At 35.8% G+C, this 14,983-nt stretch overlaps 1 protein-coding gene across 1 annotated transcript in view; it reads right to left on the bottom strand.

Moving 5' to 3' along the window:
* PHIP (PHIP subunit of CUL4-Ring ligase complex) overlaps nt 1-14,983 on the bottom strand; it is a 127,021-nt gene that overhangs the window by 111,698 nt on the left and 340 nt on the right. The window contains exons 3-5 of the mRNA XM_007461537.1: nt 14,729-14,788; nt 445-595; nt 248-346 (exon numbers count right to left, since the gene is read on the bottom strand). Coding sequence (XP_007461599.1) covers nt 248-346; nt 445-595; nt 14,729-14,788 — 310 coding nt within the window. The remainder of the gene's footprint in view (nt 1-247; nt 347-444; nt 596-14,728; nt 14,789-14,983) is intronic.

Genomic DNA, 14,983 nt, shown 5'->3' with positions numbered 1-14,983 from the left:
TTTTGTAAAAATACCAATGAGCTAATTAGCTTAGATAGGTACAATATATACAATCCATAATTACACAGTATTATGACTTCTTCACTATAGATTACTAACATAAGAAAAAAATTCTGAGAGCTTTTTCCTCTTTGAATGCTAACGTACATATGAAATTCTCTGACTTCGCAGCAAGTAAAAACATTTTTAATTTCAAAAGCTCTTTACCGAGAGGATATCAACTTGGTAATGAACTCAAACAACTCACCAATGCTGGGTGGGCTACCATAGTTAATTGGTGACTCTGGTGGTCTTCCACAGTGCAATGCCGCCAGAGCAGATCCTTTCCACACAACATGCTTGCAGCCTATTAAACATATACATTTTTAATGGACACAAAGATAAGACACAAAGACGAAAAGTGAGAAAAAAAAACATCTAAATTCTAATAGAAATTTTTCATACTTTTATTTGTGCGTAGCAAGGACTGTCTTCCAGCTCCTAATAAAGTTTGTACTCCAGGAACACTTTGTGGAATTTCTTGTTCAAGAAGAGGTCCTAGTCGATGACATATTTGCAGCAAGTGATCAGGTGCTAAATGTCTGTAATACTTCACCTATTATGTGAAAGACATATAAAATATTTGCTAAATAAAGTGATACATTTCTTTACAGTAAATAAACTTTTAAAAATATGGTAATTTGTTCTGGCTAGTCAACATTTCATTTTACTTGGGGGAAAAGTTCACATTTATTCTGTGAAACCACTTGACTCACAGAATAAAACAGCTACCCAACCATGATTTGACCCACTGAGGAGGAAAAATGCTAAAGAATTAATGTAACCTAAATACAGCAAGTTATAAATTAACAGATGCTAGTCAGAGCAAATACTGAACAATGAAAAAACCTACAGCATTATAACCTAAAATGGTATGTTTCAGTTTAACAATTTTCAAAAACTTCAAACAATAAAAAATCACCTAACTACAAATATAATAAACGTTTTGTATTTTCGACATTATTTTTTAAAAATCTCCAGAATAGTTCAGGATTAAAGAAACTTGATAGTTCATGTTCTCATTATAAAATCTAAAAACACTTACATGATTTCTATGCTGAATTTTATAATTTATTTATACCAAAAACCTCACAGAGAGAAAGGCCAAATTCCAACTGTTAAATGAAACAAGTTTTGACTATAAATCTACCGACTACAAAGTTTGAGCACTTTTTGGAACAACTTCAAAGTACTGCTTAATTTATGCTAACATTCAAAACCAAGATATAAAATGCTATTTTTATTATCCATCCTGGAAGTCTTTAGTAAATAGACAATATTTGCATAATAATGTAAAGAGAATTAAATTAGAAAAAAAAGTACACTATTTTTTCACTTTATATTTAGGTTATCAAGTTACAAAAAATTTCTCAGTGTAGTACCGAAATATTCCAGTTCAGCCGTTTTCCAAGTGTGTTCTGTGGACCCCTAGGGATTTTTCAGGTAAAAATTATGAATAGGGACTTCCCTGGCGGTCCAGTGGTTAAGATTCCGCACTTCCACTGCAGGGGACATGGGTTCAATCCCTGGTCGGGGGCACTAAGATCCTGCATGCCACGCGGTGCGGCCAAAAAATTTTTTAAAAAATTATGAATAATATGAAGACGTTATTTGCTTTTTCACTCTCATTTTCTCATGAGTGTACTGTGAGTTTTCCAGAGGCCACATGACATGTGATGTTCCAACAGACTGAATGTAGATGTGGATGTAAGAATCTGCCTTCTATTAAGCCAGATGCTAAACATCCCCAAAAGTGTAAAACAATACCACTCTTCTCACAAATTTGGTTTGTTTAGGAACATAATTATGTTATAAATAAATTTTACTTATATGGAATGAGTTTATTATATTTAAATGAATAAAAATATTTTAAAATTTGTTTTAATTTTTAAATGGTAAATATGAATAGATTAGAATCCACATAAACAAAGGGACTGCAATAATTTTTACTAATGTGAAGAGGTGCTGAGGTGAAGAAGTTTGAGAATTGCTACTCAAATTCACTTAGATTCTTTTTTAAAAAATAACTGGAAGCTTGTACCTTTTGACTCCCTTTACACATTTCGTCCACTCCCATGGATGAAGGGAGTTAAAAGGTACAAAACTTCCCAGTTATAAAACATTCAAGCCACCATGAAGAGCACGGTGATTATAGGTAATAATACTGTATTGCACAACTGAAAGTTGCTAAGAGAGAAGATCTTAAAAGTTCTCATGACGAGAAAAAAATGCTTGAAGTATATATGGTGACAGACATTAACTAGTGTGGTGGTGATCATTTCACAATATATACAAATATCAAATCATTATGTTGTGCACCTGAAACTAAAATAATGTTGTGTGTCAATTTCACCTCAATTAAAAATAAATAAATAACAAGGAAAGTCTGTGAAAATTTCATAGCCAAGAATAGCCTAAAAAAGACAAGACAACTTAAAAGAAAAGTCCACTTAGTAATGGCAATTTTAGTATGAATTCCTTATGGTAAGACAGATTTGGGGGGAAGTGAGGGATTAAATCACTTCATTCCATCTTGCACTATCTGTTATACTCTAACTGCAAAAGACTGTGAATGATATTTTTTTAAAAATTAGCTGATATTCATTCTTCTAAGCTGAAGCCAATTAAGAGGAACCTACCTTACTTTTTATCATAATATACTATCACAGAGACAATATGTAGCCATATTGCCACACTTCAAAAAGATAATTTAAAATAATAAAGAGTCTCGCACATAGCAGATGGTCAATAATTATTGGTAGAATGAATACTTCTGGAAAAGAAGTTCTAATACAAGTTATACATACTACGTCTCTTTGGAGAACGCCTCTCTTTGGAGAAGCTTTGGAGATTCACAAAAGCACAATGACATTAAAGCCTCTGAAAAATCTTGATATATCTTTTCAATTTTGTTTATTTCACAAACTCCTTTAGTTACAGAATCCTTTTTTCCCTAATATCATCATCTTGAATCAAAACATACTTTTTCAAGCACTAGTATGATTAAACAGAAAAAGCATTCAGAAGAAAATACAGCAGAATATAAAATTTTACAGTTGTATTTATACTTTAATCTTCCCTAAAATAATTTACTTAAAAATTTAAAGTAAAAGTCTACAATATTTATAGGGTCCCTTCGACTTTCAAACTTGTACATGATAATTATTCTAATAATGTGAATTTTTTAAATTGATTGGAATTCTTTTTAAAGTGTTTTAACAAGAAAGTTCATTACTTGTTAACTTTAGTTTTGTGATGATCCTGTTTTAGGGTCTTCTTGCAAAATACAATTCAGGTAGTGAACCTGAAAATCTTCACTGCAGAACTGTATCTTTTTAATAAAATATTATGAATCCACTTTTTCGAACTAAATCTTTCCTTGATTATCTAGTATATTTCAATTGTTCAAAATCAACTTTCATTTTAAAGTTAGGAGAGAGAATTTCAGCTCTTAAACGCCTCATGCTTTCTGGCTTTGAGACCTTGTGCAAACTGACCCCTCTGCTAGAAATTTTTACCCCTGCAGCTCCACACCTCACTCTCCATGTCAGTCTATGCCTCACTGTCTTCCATGACCTGCCTCTTCTTTGGGGACATTCTATCTTTGTGTTTCCACAGCACATTAAACTCCTTCCCAAACATTCCTTTACCCCACTCCCCAGAACTCTGTAGTACTTATCATACCATATTAAGTGTTCTTAATATATTTTGATACCTAGACCTCAGGAGGAATCTAATGATAGCTATGATGCCCTTCCCCTCCCCCTCAAAACACATATAGGCCCTACCACTATCTTGCCCTGTTTCGGGGTTCATAAGACCCTGCACTATACTAAAATTGCCAATTTACTTTATCCATGTCCTACCTAAGAACACACGGGATTAGAATTTGTTTACCTGTCTACCCAGTACCTAACATAGTACTTACAGGTAAGTGCTTAATTGTTAGATAAATGAATATATGAAAATATGCAGGAAAAAACTGACTTCTCTATCTAGCCATTAAAGGGTGAGGTTCTTTAAGGTCTGAGATCCAAGAGCCCAGTTCCAGACCCTCTCTTATTCTCACTCTACACTCTCTCCCTGAACAAACTTTATGCAAAGCTTCCCAAATTTGTATCTATAGCCTAGGCTTGCACATCATTTCTTAAAAGACTCCCCTCCTTGGCATCCCAAAGCCTCCTCAACTCAACATATCCAAAAGCAAACTCATGATGCTCATGCCAACCCCCCACCACCAAAAAAGTTCCCTACGGTGGTGACTGGCAACACCATCTAACCAATCTAAAATCAAGAAGTCACGTTTTTCACACTGTTCGTTCCTCCCTCCCACCTCATTCCAAATATCCAAGCAGTCACCAACTTCAACTGAATTTTTCCTTCCTAGCCTTAAACCCATCTACCCGTCTCTATCTCCATAATAACAATCCAAGTTCAAATCATCTTTGCTATAAACTCCCATCTTTCCCACATCCACTCATGCCTTCTACAACCTCATTCAAATCTATACTCTATATTGCAATTAGAATGCTCTTTCCAAAACAGAGACCTGGTCAGGTCACCTCTACTTAAAGCACTCCAGAGGCTTTCCTTGCTCTCTGGAGATCCAAATCCTTAACATGGTCTACAAGCCCTGAAGTACATGTACAGTCCATTACTATTTCTCTGCCTCATCTGGCACATTCCCAGCCCTACACTCTCCAGACCCCACTTCTTTCCACATTTAGACACACTGGCTTTCTTTCAGGTTCTTTACCTGCACTCTCTCCTGTCAGGCTTTTCCATGTGGTATATACTCTCAGCATTTCCCCACGTCCCCCTGCCCAGGTAACTCTTCTATTTGCTTCAGATCTTCCCTTCAATGAACTTCCTTCGTTTTCCTTCACCCTATTCAGTTTAGGTACATCATCTTAGGTGAACAGTCTTTGGTGACTTTTCCTTAACTCATGTACCAGTTCGTGATTATACCTTTAACAATGTAATGATTTAATGTTTTTCTTCTCCACTTTACCGTAAACTACATGAGAACAGGGACCATCAGCTTTCATTCCTAGATGCATCATATATATACACACATCCCCAATACATATTTTTAAAAATGAATAAAAATTATTTTTTGGTACTATCTTTTTCTCAACATTATTCTTCATGAATATTAATCCATGTATTTATGGTCAATATTTAAAATGTAAAAACAAAAACAAATTTTAAAAAATTAAAATAGCTCATTCATGGCTATACATATGTGATTTTTAATTTTCAAGTTATTAAGAACCCTGTATCTTTAATATTAACTTAAGCTTTTCAGTCTGAATGAACTTTTAAGTTACTAGGAAATAATTAAAAGGTAAAGTCAAAACAATATTGTAATAAAATCCCTTATCCAAAAATGTCTATATCTGGATTCTCAGTAATTGTCCATACACTATTATTAAGGAAAAACAAAACAAAACTTGACATTCTCAATTCTAATATGCCCATTACTTTTCAGGACCAGAGCTGCTTTCAAGCTCTTAAAGGTATTCAACACATAAAAAGTATGACCGAACGGTAAACTGTGATGAATATTAATAATACTAACATAGCTAACACATACTGGCTGCACACTAAATGCTAGGCCTTGTAGTAATTGTTGTTTTACATGAAAAAGCTGAGTTAATGATTTTAATATCCATAAGAGGTATGTTCTATTATTATTCCCATTAATAAAGAAATGATGGCACAAAAAGATAAAAGAACCCTCCCAAGGTCACACACATTTAGTGGATGGCAGAGATGAGACAAACCAAGGCAATCTAACTCCAGAGCCACAATCATACAGCCCGTCCCCTACCTCCCCTCCAAAGTACCTACTGCCTCAAATATATGTATATAACAATGTGCAAGCAAGATATAAACTAGACATTTTGAATAGTTTTCAACATATGCATTAAAGTGAGCCAGAAAGAAAAGTATTAAAAGTTGACCTTTCATGTTGAAAAAAAAATCCTTCTACACCTAAACAGAGAAAGAAAACTTGGATATCTTTTTAAGGACCTTTTAAAAGTGAGCTTAGATCAATATATTCAAATTCCAACTACTTGATTTACCTGTGAGACCTAGAAATGCCAGTCCTTCCTCTAGGATGTAATTAAGAAGTCCTAATGAAAATAAGATCCACCTAATGTTTGGCACCAAAACGATCTGATTTGACCAGGCTCTTTACTTTATCCCTAGGTCCCAAACACCTGACTGGTTCTAAAACAGTTTTCCAGATCTCCCACATCTGTTTTCTCACAATTTTTTTCAGACTTGATAGGCTAGTTGCTTCTGCTTCCTACTATGGTTCTGAGCTCTAAAAGGTCAGCTTCATGTAATATAGTTCTTATTTTTAGGTCTATTCTAGCATATAAACAAAATCATAAATTTTTAAAAACCCTATTCACTGTTTAATCACTCTATAAGGCCAATACTAAAATCCAGCCCCTAAAATTCTCAAAACTTCTATACTTACAATTTATAAATCTGTTACCATTATTACAAAGTGCAGGTTAAATTATATCTACACTTTTTAAAACAAGTTTACATTTTCTGAGCATTTTTTTAAAAACTGTAATAGCTTTTCCACACAGAAAAAAAATGTGGAATACCTACTCTGTGCCAAGTATGCTCAAAATTTATTTATCTTCACAAGCAAATAAGGTTAAGTATTTTCCTCATTTCACAGGTAAAGAAAACTGAGGCCCAAAGGTTAAGGTCACACATTTAGAAAGTAGGAGAAACAGTAATCAAACCGAGGTCTTCTGATTCCAAGTTTAGTGTTATTTCTATAACACTATAGTTTCCTTCTCTAAACTTTAGTTTCCCCCACACTGTCAAACAGGCTCTATGATTACCAAACTTAAATAATACCCATGTAACCATTTTTCAAGTCAAATCTTCTAAGTTGGGTAACAATTCTTAGGACTCTTACAAGCTTATGACTTATTTGTGCTTAGAGTATAATAAAATTAATATAGAATCTTACTAAGTCTCAAAATTAATCTTGGTGGTCTATTTACTCTTAATAACTATGAAAAAACATGCTCGAAAGACTGTGTCTTATATTCAGAATTTGGTCAACCACCTAAGAATTCATTTAGATAATAATTCAGTTAGAATTATCAATGCAATTATCAATACATATTTGTCAAATAAATAAAATGCAATATTGCTCTTCCAAATTTTATTCATTACAATTTGACTATATTTGTTTAAAAAAAAACCCCAAAACTCTATCCAGAATTAAGGTTTCCACAAACCACAAAGTAAAGATGCTCTATAAAAAATAATTTAAAACACAACAAAATGACAAAGTTTAACTTCTTAAAATAACATTTTGAAGTTTTGTTTTTAAATCAAGCCAAATTTGCTAAGCAAAATCTGTGCAATAAGAAAGCTTCTTGCGCTTCCCTGGTGGCGCAGTGGTTGAGAGTCTGCCTGCTGATACAGGGAACACGGGTTCGTGCCCCGGTCTGGGAGGATCCCACATGCTGCGTAGCGGCTGGGCCTGTGAGCCATGGACGCTGAGCCTGTGCGTCCGGAGCCTGTGCTCCGCAACGGGAGAGGCCACAGCAGTGAGAGGCCCGCGCGTAACACAAAAAAAAAAAAAAAAAAAAAAAAAAAAAAAAAAAGCTTCTTTAAAACATTACTTACTTAGTAAAGTATAATTTAAAACTTAAACCTATGATTCTGTTGAAAAGTTATTGTCCATTAATTTTAAGATTAAAAATTCTTAAACTGTTTATTCTTAAAATGCCAATATAAATAATCTTAAGAGAACAGTTTCATTTTTAGTAATGTTTCAGTTTCAAACACTATACTCAAAATAACTTAACATCACACATATAACGGCAGTGTAAAGTTGTTTCAGAAAATGCATATTTCTCCAAGTTGACTAGAATTTAGTACTTCCACACCCCAAAACTAAACCAGAATCAAGTGACACAAGTAAAGGTAAGTATTTCTTGCATTTATATTATAACCTCTGCCAAGACAGGCTATGTGCCTGTTCTTTATCCAGACAGAGACCAAACGGGTCATGCTACTGTGACCACAGCCATCTGGAGCCCAGAATAAACGGATTCCTTATGTGCTTCCTTTGCAGCAGGCTGCTATCACCCATGTTGCCATGAATAACTTAAGCCTTATACTACAAATCCCACTCCTCTTACAATTTAAATGAGTTTTAACTAAAGCAGAAACTGCATTACACCAATGTTGCTACCCCAATTTTCCTAATAACTGCATTACACCAATGTTGCTACCCCAATTTTCCTAATATCAAAAACTTCTCATCCAACCATCCTTTTCATTATCTGTGATCCCTGAGCTTAAATAAGGCCACTTTTGTGTATGTGCATATACGTGTGTACATGTGTGTGAGGCAAATAACTAAAGGTGGACCGGCTTCACGTCTAATGTCTCCCTGCTTCGTAGTGACCAAAGGTTCTCAAACTTTTGTATTTCACTGCTCAATACCACAATTTTTTATGTTTAGTACCCTGAATTCTCAAATGCCATAATGAAAAAAAAATTGTCATTTTCCCTAACCTGTTATAAAATGCTTACCCTCTTCTATATTCCATATACTCAACGTATTTATTAATTCCAAAATAATTTGTTTTCACATTACTCATATGTCAACAACAGAGGTTCTCACAAACAAGACAGAAACTTTACACATTTAAAACATCCAGAATTTTCAATTTGGTTCCTATTATATAATAGTCTTTATCACTTTTAAGTGCAATTACAAAAGCAACTGAAGTATTCTAAACAAATTTGATGTTAAAATCTTTTCCTCTAATACACTCATTTTAACGCTTGACTTTCTTTCTTGAAAGGAAAGTACATTAAAATACGAAATTATTCTAAATGTATATACTTAGTACTCTGCTAACTAATGGCCACTTTGCTTAGTACTAGGGATATTTTTCTATGAATTGTAAAACTTCTATGTGGAAACTACTAGTAAGAATGAAATTCACCTACCTGGTATTGTCCAAAATAAGTTGGGTAAAATACAATTTTATTTGCTATAATTCTGTAGTGATATGATAGATAACCACAAAATTGAGGAAAAAGAATGGCTGCAAGAAGTGAGAAAAGTTTCTAGACAAAAGAAACAAAAAACTTGTCTACCTGACAAAGAAATTCTGTATGGACTAAAAGACTGACATTCATAGGATTTATTTAACCAAATACTCACTTAAGAATAAATTCAAAATGGTCCTTTTAAAACTCTGCTTAAAACAGAAATACCTTTAAGCCACATTACGAAACAACGTATCTCCTCCTATTTCCAAAGATACAAACTATTGTGATGATTTTAAATTACAAAAATCTCTGTACAGAAGGAACCAGATGCAACAGCCAAGCTCCCTTCACATATTCCTAAGTGCCATCTGATCATTACCAAAAGAAAGAGCTTCATATATCCTCTAATCAATTCTGCATATTTCAACCACCCAAACATTTCTTAATGTTAACTGTTCCACAAATACAGTCATAGTTAGAATCACTATACAGACCAACAAAATTTTTCTAGAAATCTACCCACAATGTTTTAAAAATGATTTATTTTTGGGCTTCCCTGGTGGCGCAGTGCTTGAGAGTCCGCCTGCCGATGCAGGAGACGCGGGTTCGTGCCCCGTTTCGGGAAGATCCCACATGCCGCGGAGCGGCTGGGCCCGTGAGCCATGGCCACTGAGCCTGCGCGTCCGGAGCCTGTGCTCCGCAAATGGGAGAGGCCACAACAGTGAGAGGCCCGCATAACGCAAGGAAAAAAAAATAAAATAAAATAAAAATAAAAATAAAAATGATTTATTTTTGATATTTACTATACTTTTTTCTTTGTATCATAGGCTTAATTATTTTGTTCTTGAATCTACAAAGTAACTATACTACTAGTACCTTCTAAAGTTTTAAGCAGCCGGTTTTATATGGCAACTACTATATTCAGAAAGTTATGCATACTTGTTTCTGAAATAAAAATGTTTTTTCTTAAATTTTTATACAATGTTAGAAAGCTATAGTTGGAACAACCTTTACTACTACTACTAAAAGTTCTGATAATAGCAAACACAAACCCTTACATAGTATTTGATTTGTACCAGTCACTTTTTACTCTCATAATCTTACAAAGTAGGAGCTATTATTAACCCATTGTACAGACTGGGAAACAGACTCCAACAGTACTTTTCTGCCTCATAACAATCATAAAACACCACTGTGCAGTTTGGGAGGGGATAATCCAATTCCCCCTTTATATTCATGCCACTTTACAATTATTCAGGAGTATTAACAATTTAACAGGTATTTATTTTAAAATTTTTGTAAATGTCTCAAACTCTTTAAAATAATGGTATAAGTATCAATAGAATAATTGCATGTATAAGAAAGGATGAAGATTTGCCTACTTAAGCCCTTCAATATGTACTATTCCCTTCATGCCTAACATTTTTTCTTCATTATAATGATTATGAGACATGAAAACCGTGTTATGGAGACTACCAAGCAAAGCTTACTACTTCACTGATACTCTATTAAAAAAGAAAATGATAAGTCTACTACACATTTAATTCATTATATGCCACCCCCCTCCAAAATTGATACCGGCTAAGTTTTGACAGTACTATGTTATCTTTAATACAGAATGGGAATCCCTGATTCAAAAACATTTAATATGTTATCTTTTTTTTTTCTAAAACTGGTCTCCTAGGTTTTATACCTTAACTTTCACATTAATCAGCATACTCTAAATAAACACACACTTAAGAAAATCCTATTTATGGTTCCTATTCATCTCTGAATTTAAGATGGCCAATAATTTATGAAAACCAGTACTTAAACCATGGTGAAAACATATTAATTATAAAGAGGTAGTCTACAAATTGGTTGTGTCTCAAAAATCTTCATCTTTTCAAAGAGAAATGATTCTACAAACTAAGAACAGCACTACAAAAAGCATTTATACAATTTACTAAAATACATGATTTGTCTAAGTCTACTTTTCTGTGGTTTAGATAATGAAACTCCAAAATGAAACAGTTGAGCTCTTAGAAACAATGCATTGCGACTTCTAGTCAAAAATCAGATTTCAATTCGCTTACCTGACAAGAATGAGATAACAGGGGCCCAGAGAAATTCCTGACTTGCCAGAGGTTAACCTGCAGGCTAACTGTAGGCAGGGCTAAGATCACAACCCGCAGTCTCCTGATTCCCAATCCTTTCCCTTGAATACAAAGATTTCTAATAAAGTGGAATCATTTTTTAAAAAGCAAATACCACTACAAAAAAATAATTATTATTATATCATAACAGATTAGCAAAACAAGAACGCAGTTTTGGAAAATAATGCCTCGTAGGCAAGAAATGTAATCAGAGTCCCAAATCTGGCAAAAAATGCTTATAAATTCCACCTCAAGATCTCATAAATATGCAACTTAAATTATGTCGCCACTACTTAAGGTGACAACTAGAGAGCGAAACTTAATAAACCAACTAATTTCACTATTCAAACTAAGAAATAAATAAATGACAAAGCTTTCTCTTTGTCCAAAAATTAGTTTTCTTATTCTGTAAAGTTGCCTCCTTACGCCTGACTCCTTTTAAAAAAATAAGAGTTCTAATGAAAGCTTAAAAAATGCCCTTTTACTTTAAAAGCAACCTCATACTTTTTAAAAATAGAAAATCTGCTTAAACGTATACCACTGAGCCAAAAAAAATTTTAAAACCCTTTAACTTCCTATCAAATTCCATCCACTTTTAAAAATGTTTTAAGTCTTAAGATAGACAGCAATAACCATAATCCTGTTTAACAATACCTTTACCAATGACACTTAAAAAAATAATAATACGTTTATTTCAACTCTGTAAACTTTTAAACTGCTCTTAAAACTCCACTTTCTGCTTGGTCAAAACTCAACCACTGATTTTATCTGCAGCCTGACTGCAGATGCTGATCTATGCTTGTTTTAAGCTCACAAATACAAATATTATACCCCATCCTAAATAGCTGTAATTTGAGGTTCTCTAGAAATTTCAATTTGACATACAAATTCTCCCATTTAAAACCATTTAAAATATTACCCAATTTATTGGTTAACGTAAGCAACAAAATCTCCAGGTAGAGGTAAACACTACTGAAACTACAAACAATAGTTATTACTTTGGCTTCACTCACCAAAATAATCTTCAAACCAACGTTATGTAAATTAAATTTGATAGGACACAAAATAAAACTTTTTTCAGTCTTAGGAATAAATTAAGACAACAGAGAATGATGTACAAGAGACTTTGCATGTGCTCACCTAGCTCACCATAAAATTTCAAAATCCTACTATTAAATAAAAACGTACTTAAATACCTAGTGTTCTAAAATATCTTTAGGGCTAACTAAATGTCAACCGAAAGTCAAACAAAATTAAACCAAATACCACACACCTCGATATATATAGTTCGATGGGTATGAAAGTACCTCAAATGGTGCCTCGGATCCAGCTGATACAGAGTAATATGCTGAACGAACGAAATGAGAAAATGAGCCAGAGAACCCTGAAGTCTAATGAGAATTCTTAACTATCTCATGAGCGTGCCAACATGACTGCTCTGGTAAAAAGGTCTGAAAACACTCTAAGCAAGAAAAAACACTTCCATACAAAATAGGTGGATTTTGATAAACAACACACTGATAAAGACACTGCTTACGGTATCCTAAGTCAAGTCTGATAAAGAGACTAGGAATATAAACTCATTTTACTAACATCTGAGAGGTAAGAAACTCGCTCAAAAAAAGCTGAAAAACACTGGTAACCCTGTTTTTATTGGAAAACAAAATGATATTCCTACAAGGACCAGACATTCTCAAAATGTGGCCAGATACCATTGGCCGCTTCATTTAAAAAACATAAAAATAACGTTACCAATAGTCTCCACATTAAAAAGAACACAGCAACCTTCAGTGACTTGGGGTTTGTGGGGTTTTACAAAACGCAAAGATAGGTGTGGTTAAAAGAGAGGCAAAGATGAGTTCTGTCTGTCCAGTTCTTAAAAATGGAATATTATAATCTTTATAATTCTTTAAATAACAAGAAATACATGGAAATCCACTTAAGATTTTGCCAAGTATTACAAACCTAAAAATTAAACACTGCTGTTATTGAATCTTGGAGTTTGCTTCAAACTCCATTCATTTTAGCCAAGTACTGAATAAGACTAGTTGAAATCACTACGTACTTGAAAAACTAACAGTATGGAAATGAATGCGCTGTTAACTCTCTATTCATTTAACTAAACCTAAGTACGCTTGCTTTTTTCAATAGCTGTGAGCACTTACCAACAACCTATACTAAATCATAACACATTTAGACACAGAAGTTAGATGTTCTATATGCAAATGAAACAGGAGCCATCAAAAATCATGTCATGCCTTCTTCAATCTCGCTGAAGGCGTTCAAAGCTAGCTGAAACTTCCTGATCCTTTCAGAAGCCCTCTTGAAGTAACATTATAACTATCTTAAAACATCAGCTGCAAACATGTCTCCGAAAAATCAATGCACTGCATAAATTTCAAAGGCTCGATGTGCCCCAGTGACTGCTTTAACACACACATCACACACATACGCATACAACCTAAATCAGAGGAGGAGAAATTAACACGGAAAGCAGTACTCCCGAATACAAATACCCCCCTGTTCCATTCACAATACTCAAGGGGGTCAGGACCACTTTTAGAAATCAATTCTCAGAAATGACTAAAATACTCAACTCGGAAACCCACAAAATTAAGAGAGGTATTTTTCAAGCGACTAACAAAATACATCCCGCTGTAAAACTGAAAAACTTTTACTTGCCGATCACCACTCCACAGTAAGTGTACGTGTAAAAAAATCAACACTTTTCAGGGGCCTCCCATAGCAGCTTTTAATTTAACGAGGGGCCTAACGCGAAAATTAGCAAAATGAAAAAAAGCCTGTTAAACTTCTGGCTTTTGGGTGTTACACGCTTTACACTTCTGCGAAAAAGGCTTCCGTAGATGCAAGATGCGCCCGCTGGCCATCGACCATCAGCCGGCCGAACCCCTCCGACGGAAAAAAAAAACCCAAAAACCTAGCTCTGAAGGTAAAGGAAAGCCACTGAAACGGAAGAGGAAAAAAATAACGTCTTGTCACGGTTCCGCGGCGGCTGAATAGGCGGCTTGTGAAATGCTAATGTCACTTCGGAGCAGTTAGTCACCAGCTATTGTGTGCGGCAGGAGAAAGCCGAGCCGAGCGCGCGTGCAGAGCGAGCAGGCGAGCGAGAGCGCCCTCCTTCCTCGCGCCGCCGCCGCCGCCGCCGCCTCGCGCGCGCCCCCGCGTCCGCACGGACGCGCGCGCCGGCCCCTCCTCCTCCGGCCTTGCACTGCACAACACTCATGACGTATCTTTATTTCTAGCACATTAACAAAATATCACAAATAAATTGTCGGCAGCCCCTGCGGCCCCGGGGTGCGGGTCTCCCCGGCCACTGCCCCCCGCAACCCCCGCGCCGGCCTCCCAACCCTCCCCGTGGCCTTCGGAGCTTTCAGGTTCTGGGGCCAAGTTTTTGTCTCTGTAAAAAAATTGCGGGAAATTCAATTTTTATTCGACTCGGGGAAAAGTTTCTTTGCTCCGCGACGTGAATGTCTCACCAGATTCTGGTAGGTCCTGGGATGCTCCTTCCCGGTCCAGTCGGTGCGCCGGGGCAGCAGCTGCGGGGAGAGGACGCCCCGTGAGCCCGGCCCCCGGCCCCGGCCCGCCCGCGCCCCTCCCCCGCCCTCCCCGCGCTCCGCCTGGGACCCCGAGCCCCGCGCCCCGCGCCCCGGCGGCGGCGGCGGCGGCGGCGCAGCGGCCCAGGGGCGGCCGCGCGGCGGCGGGACGCGGCGGGCCGCCGCCGCCCTTACCTC

Source organism: Lipotes vexillifer, unplaced genomic scaffold (genome assembly GCF_000442215.2).
Source record: "Lipotes vexillifer unplaced genomic scaffold, Lipotes_vexillifer_v1.1 scaffold1424, whole genome shotgun sequence".
Lineage (NCBI taxonomy): Eukaryota > Metazoa > Chordata > Mammalia > Artiodactyla > Lipotidae > Lipotes > Lipotes vexillifer.
This window is presented reverse-complemented; position numbering and strand designations above follow the sequence as displayed.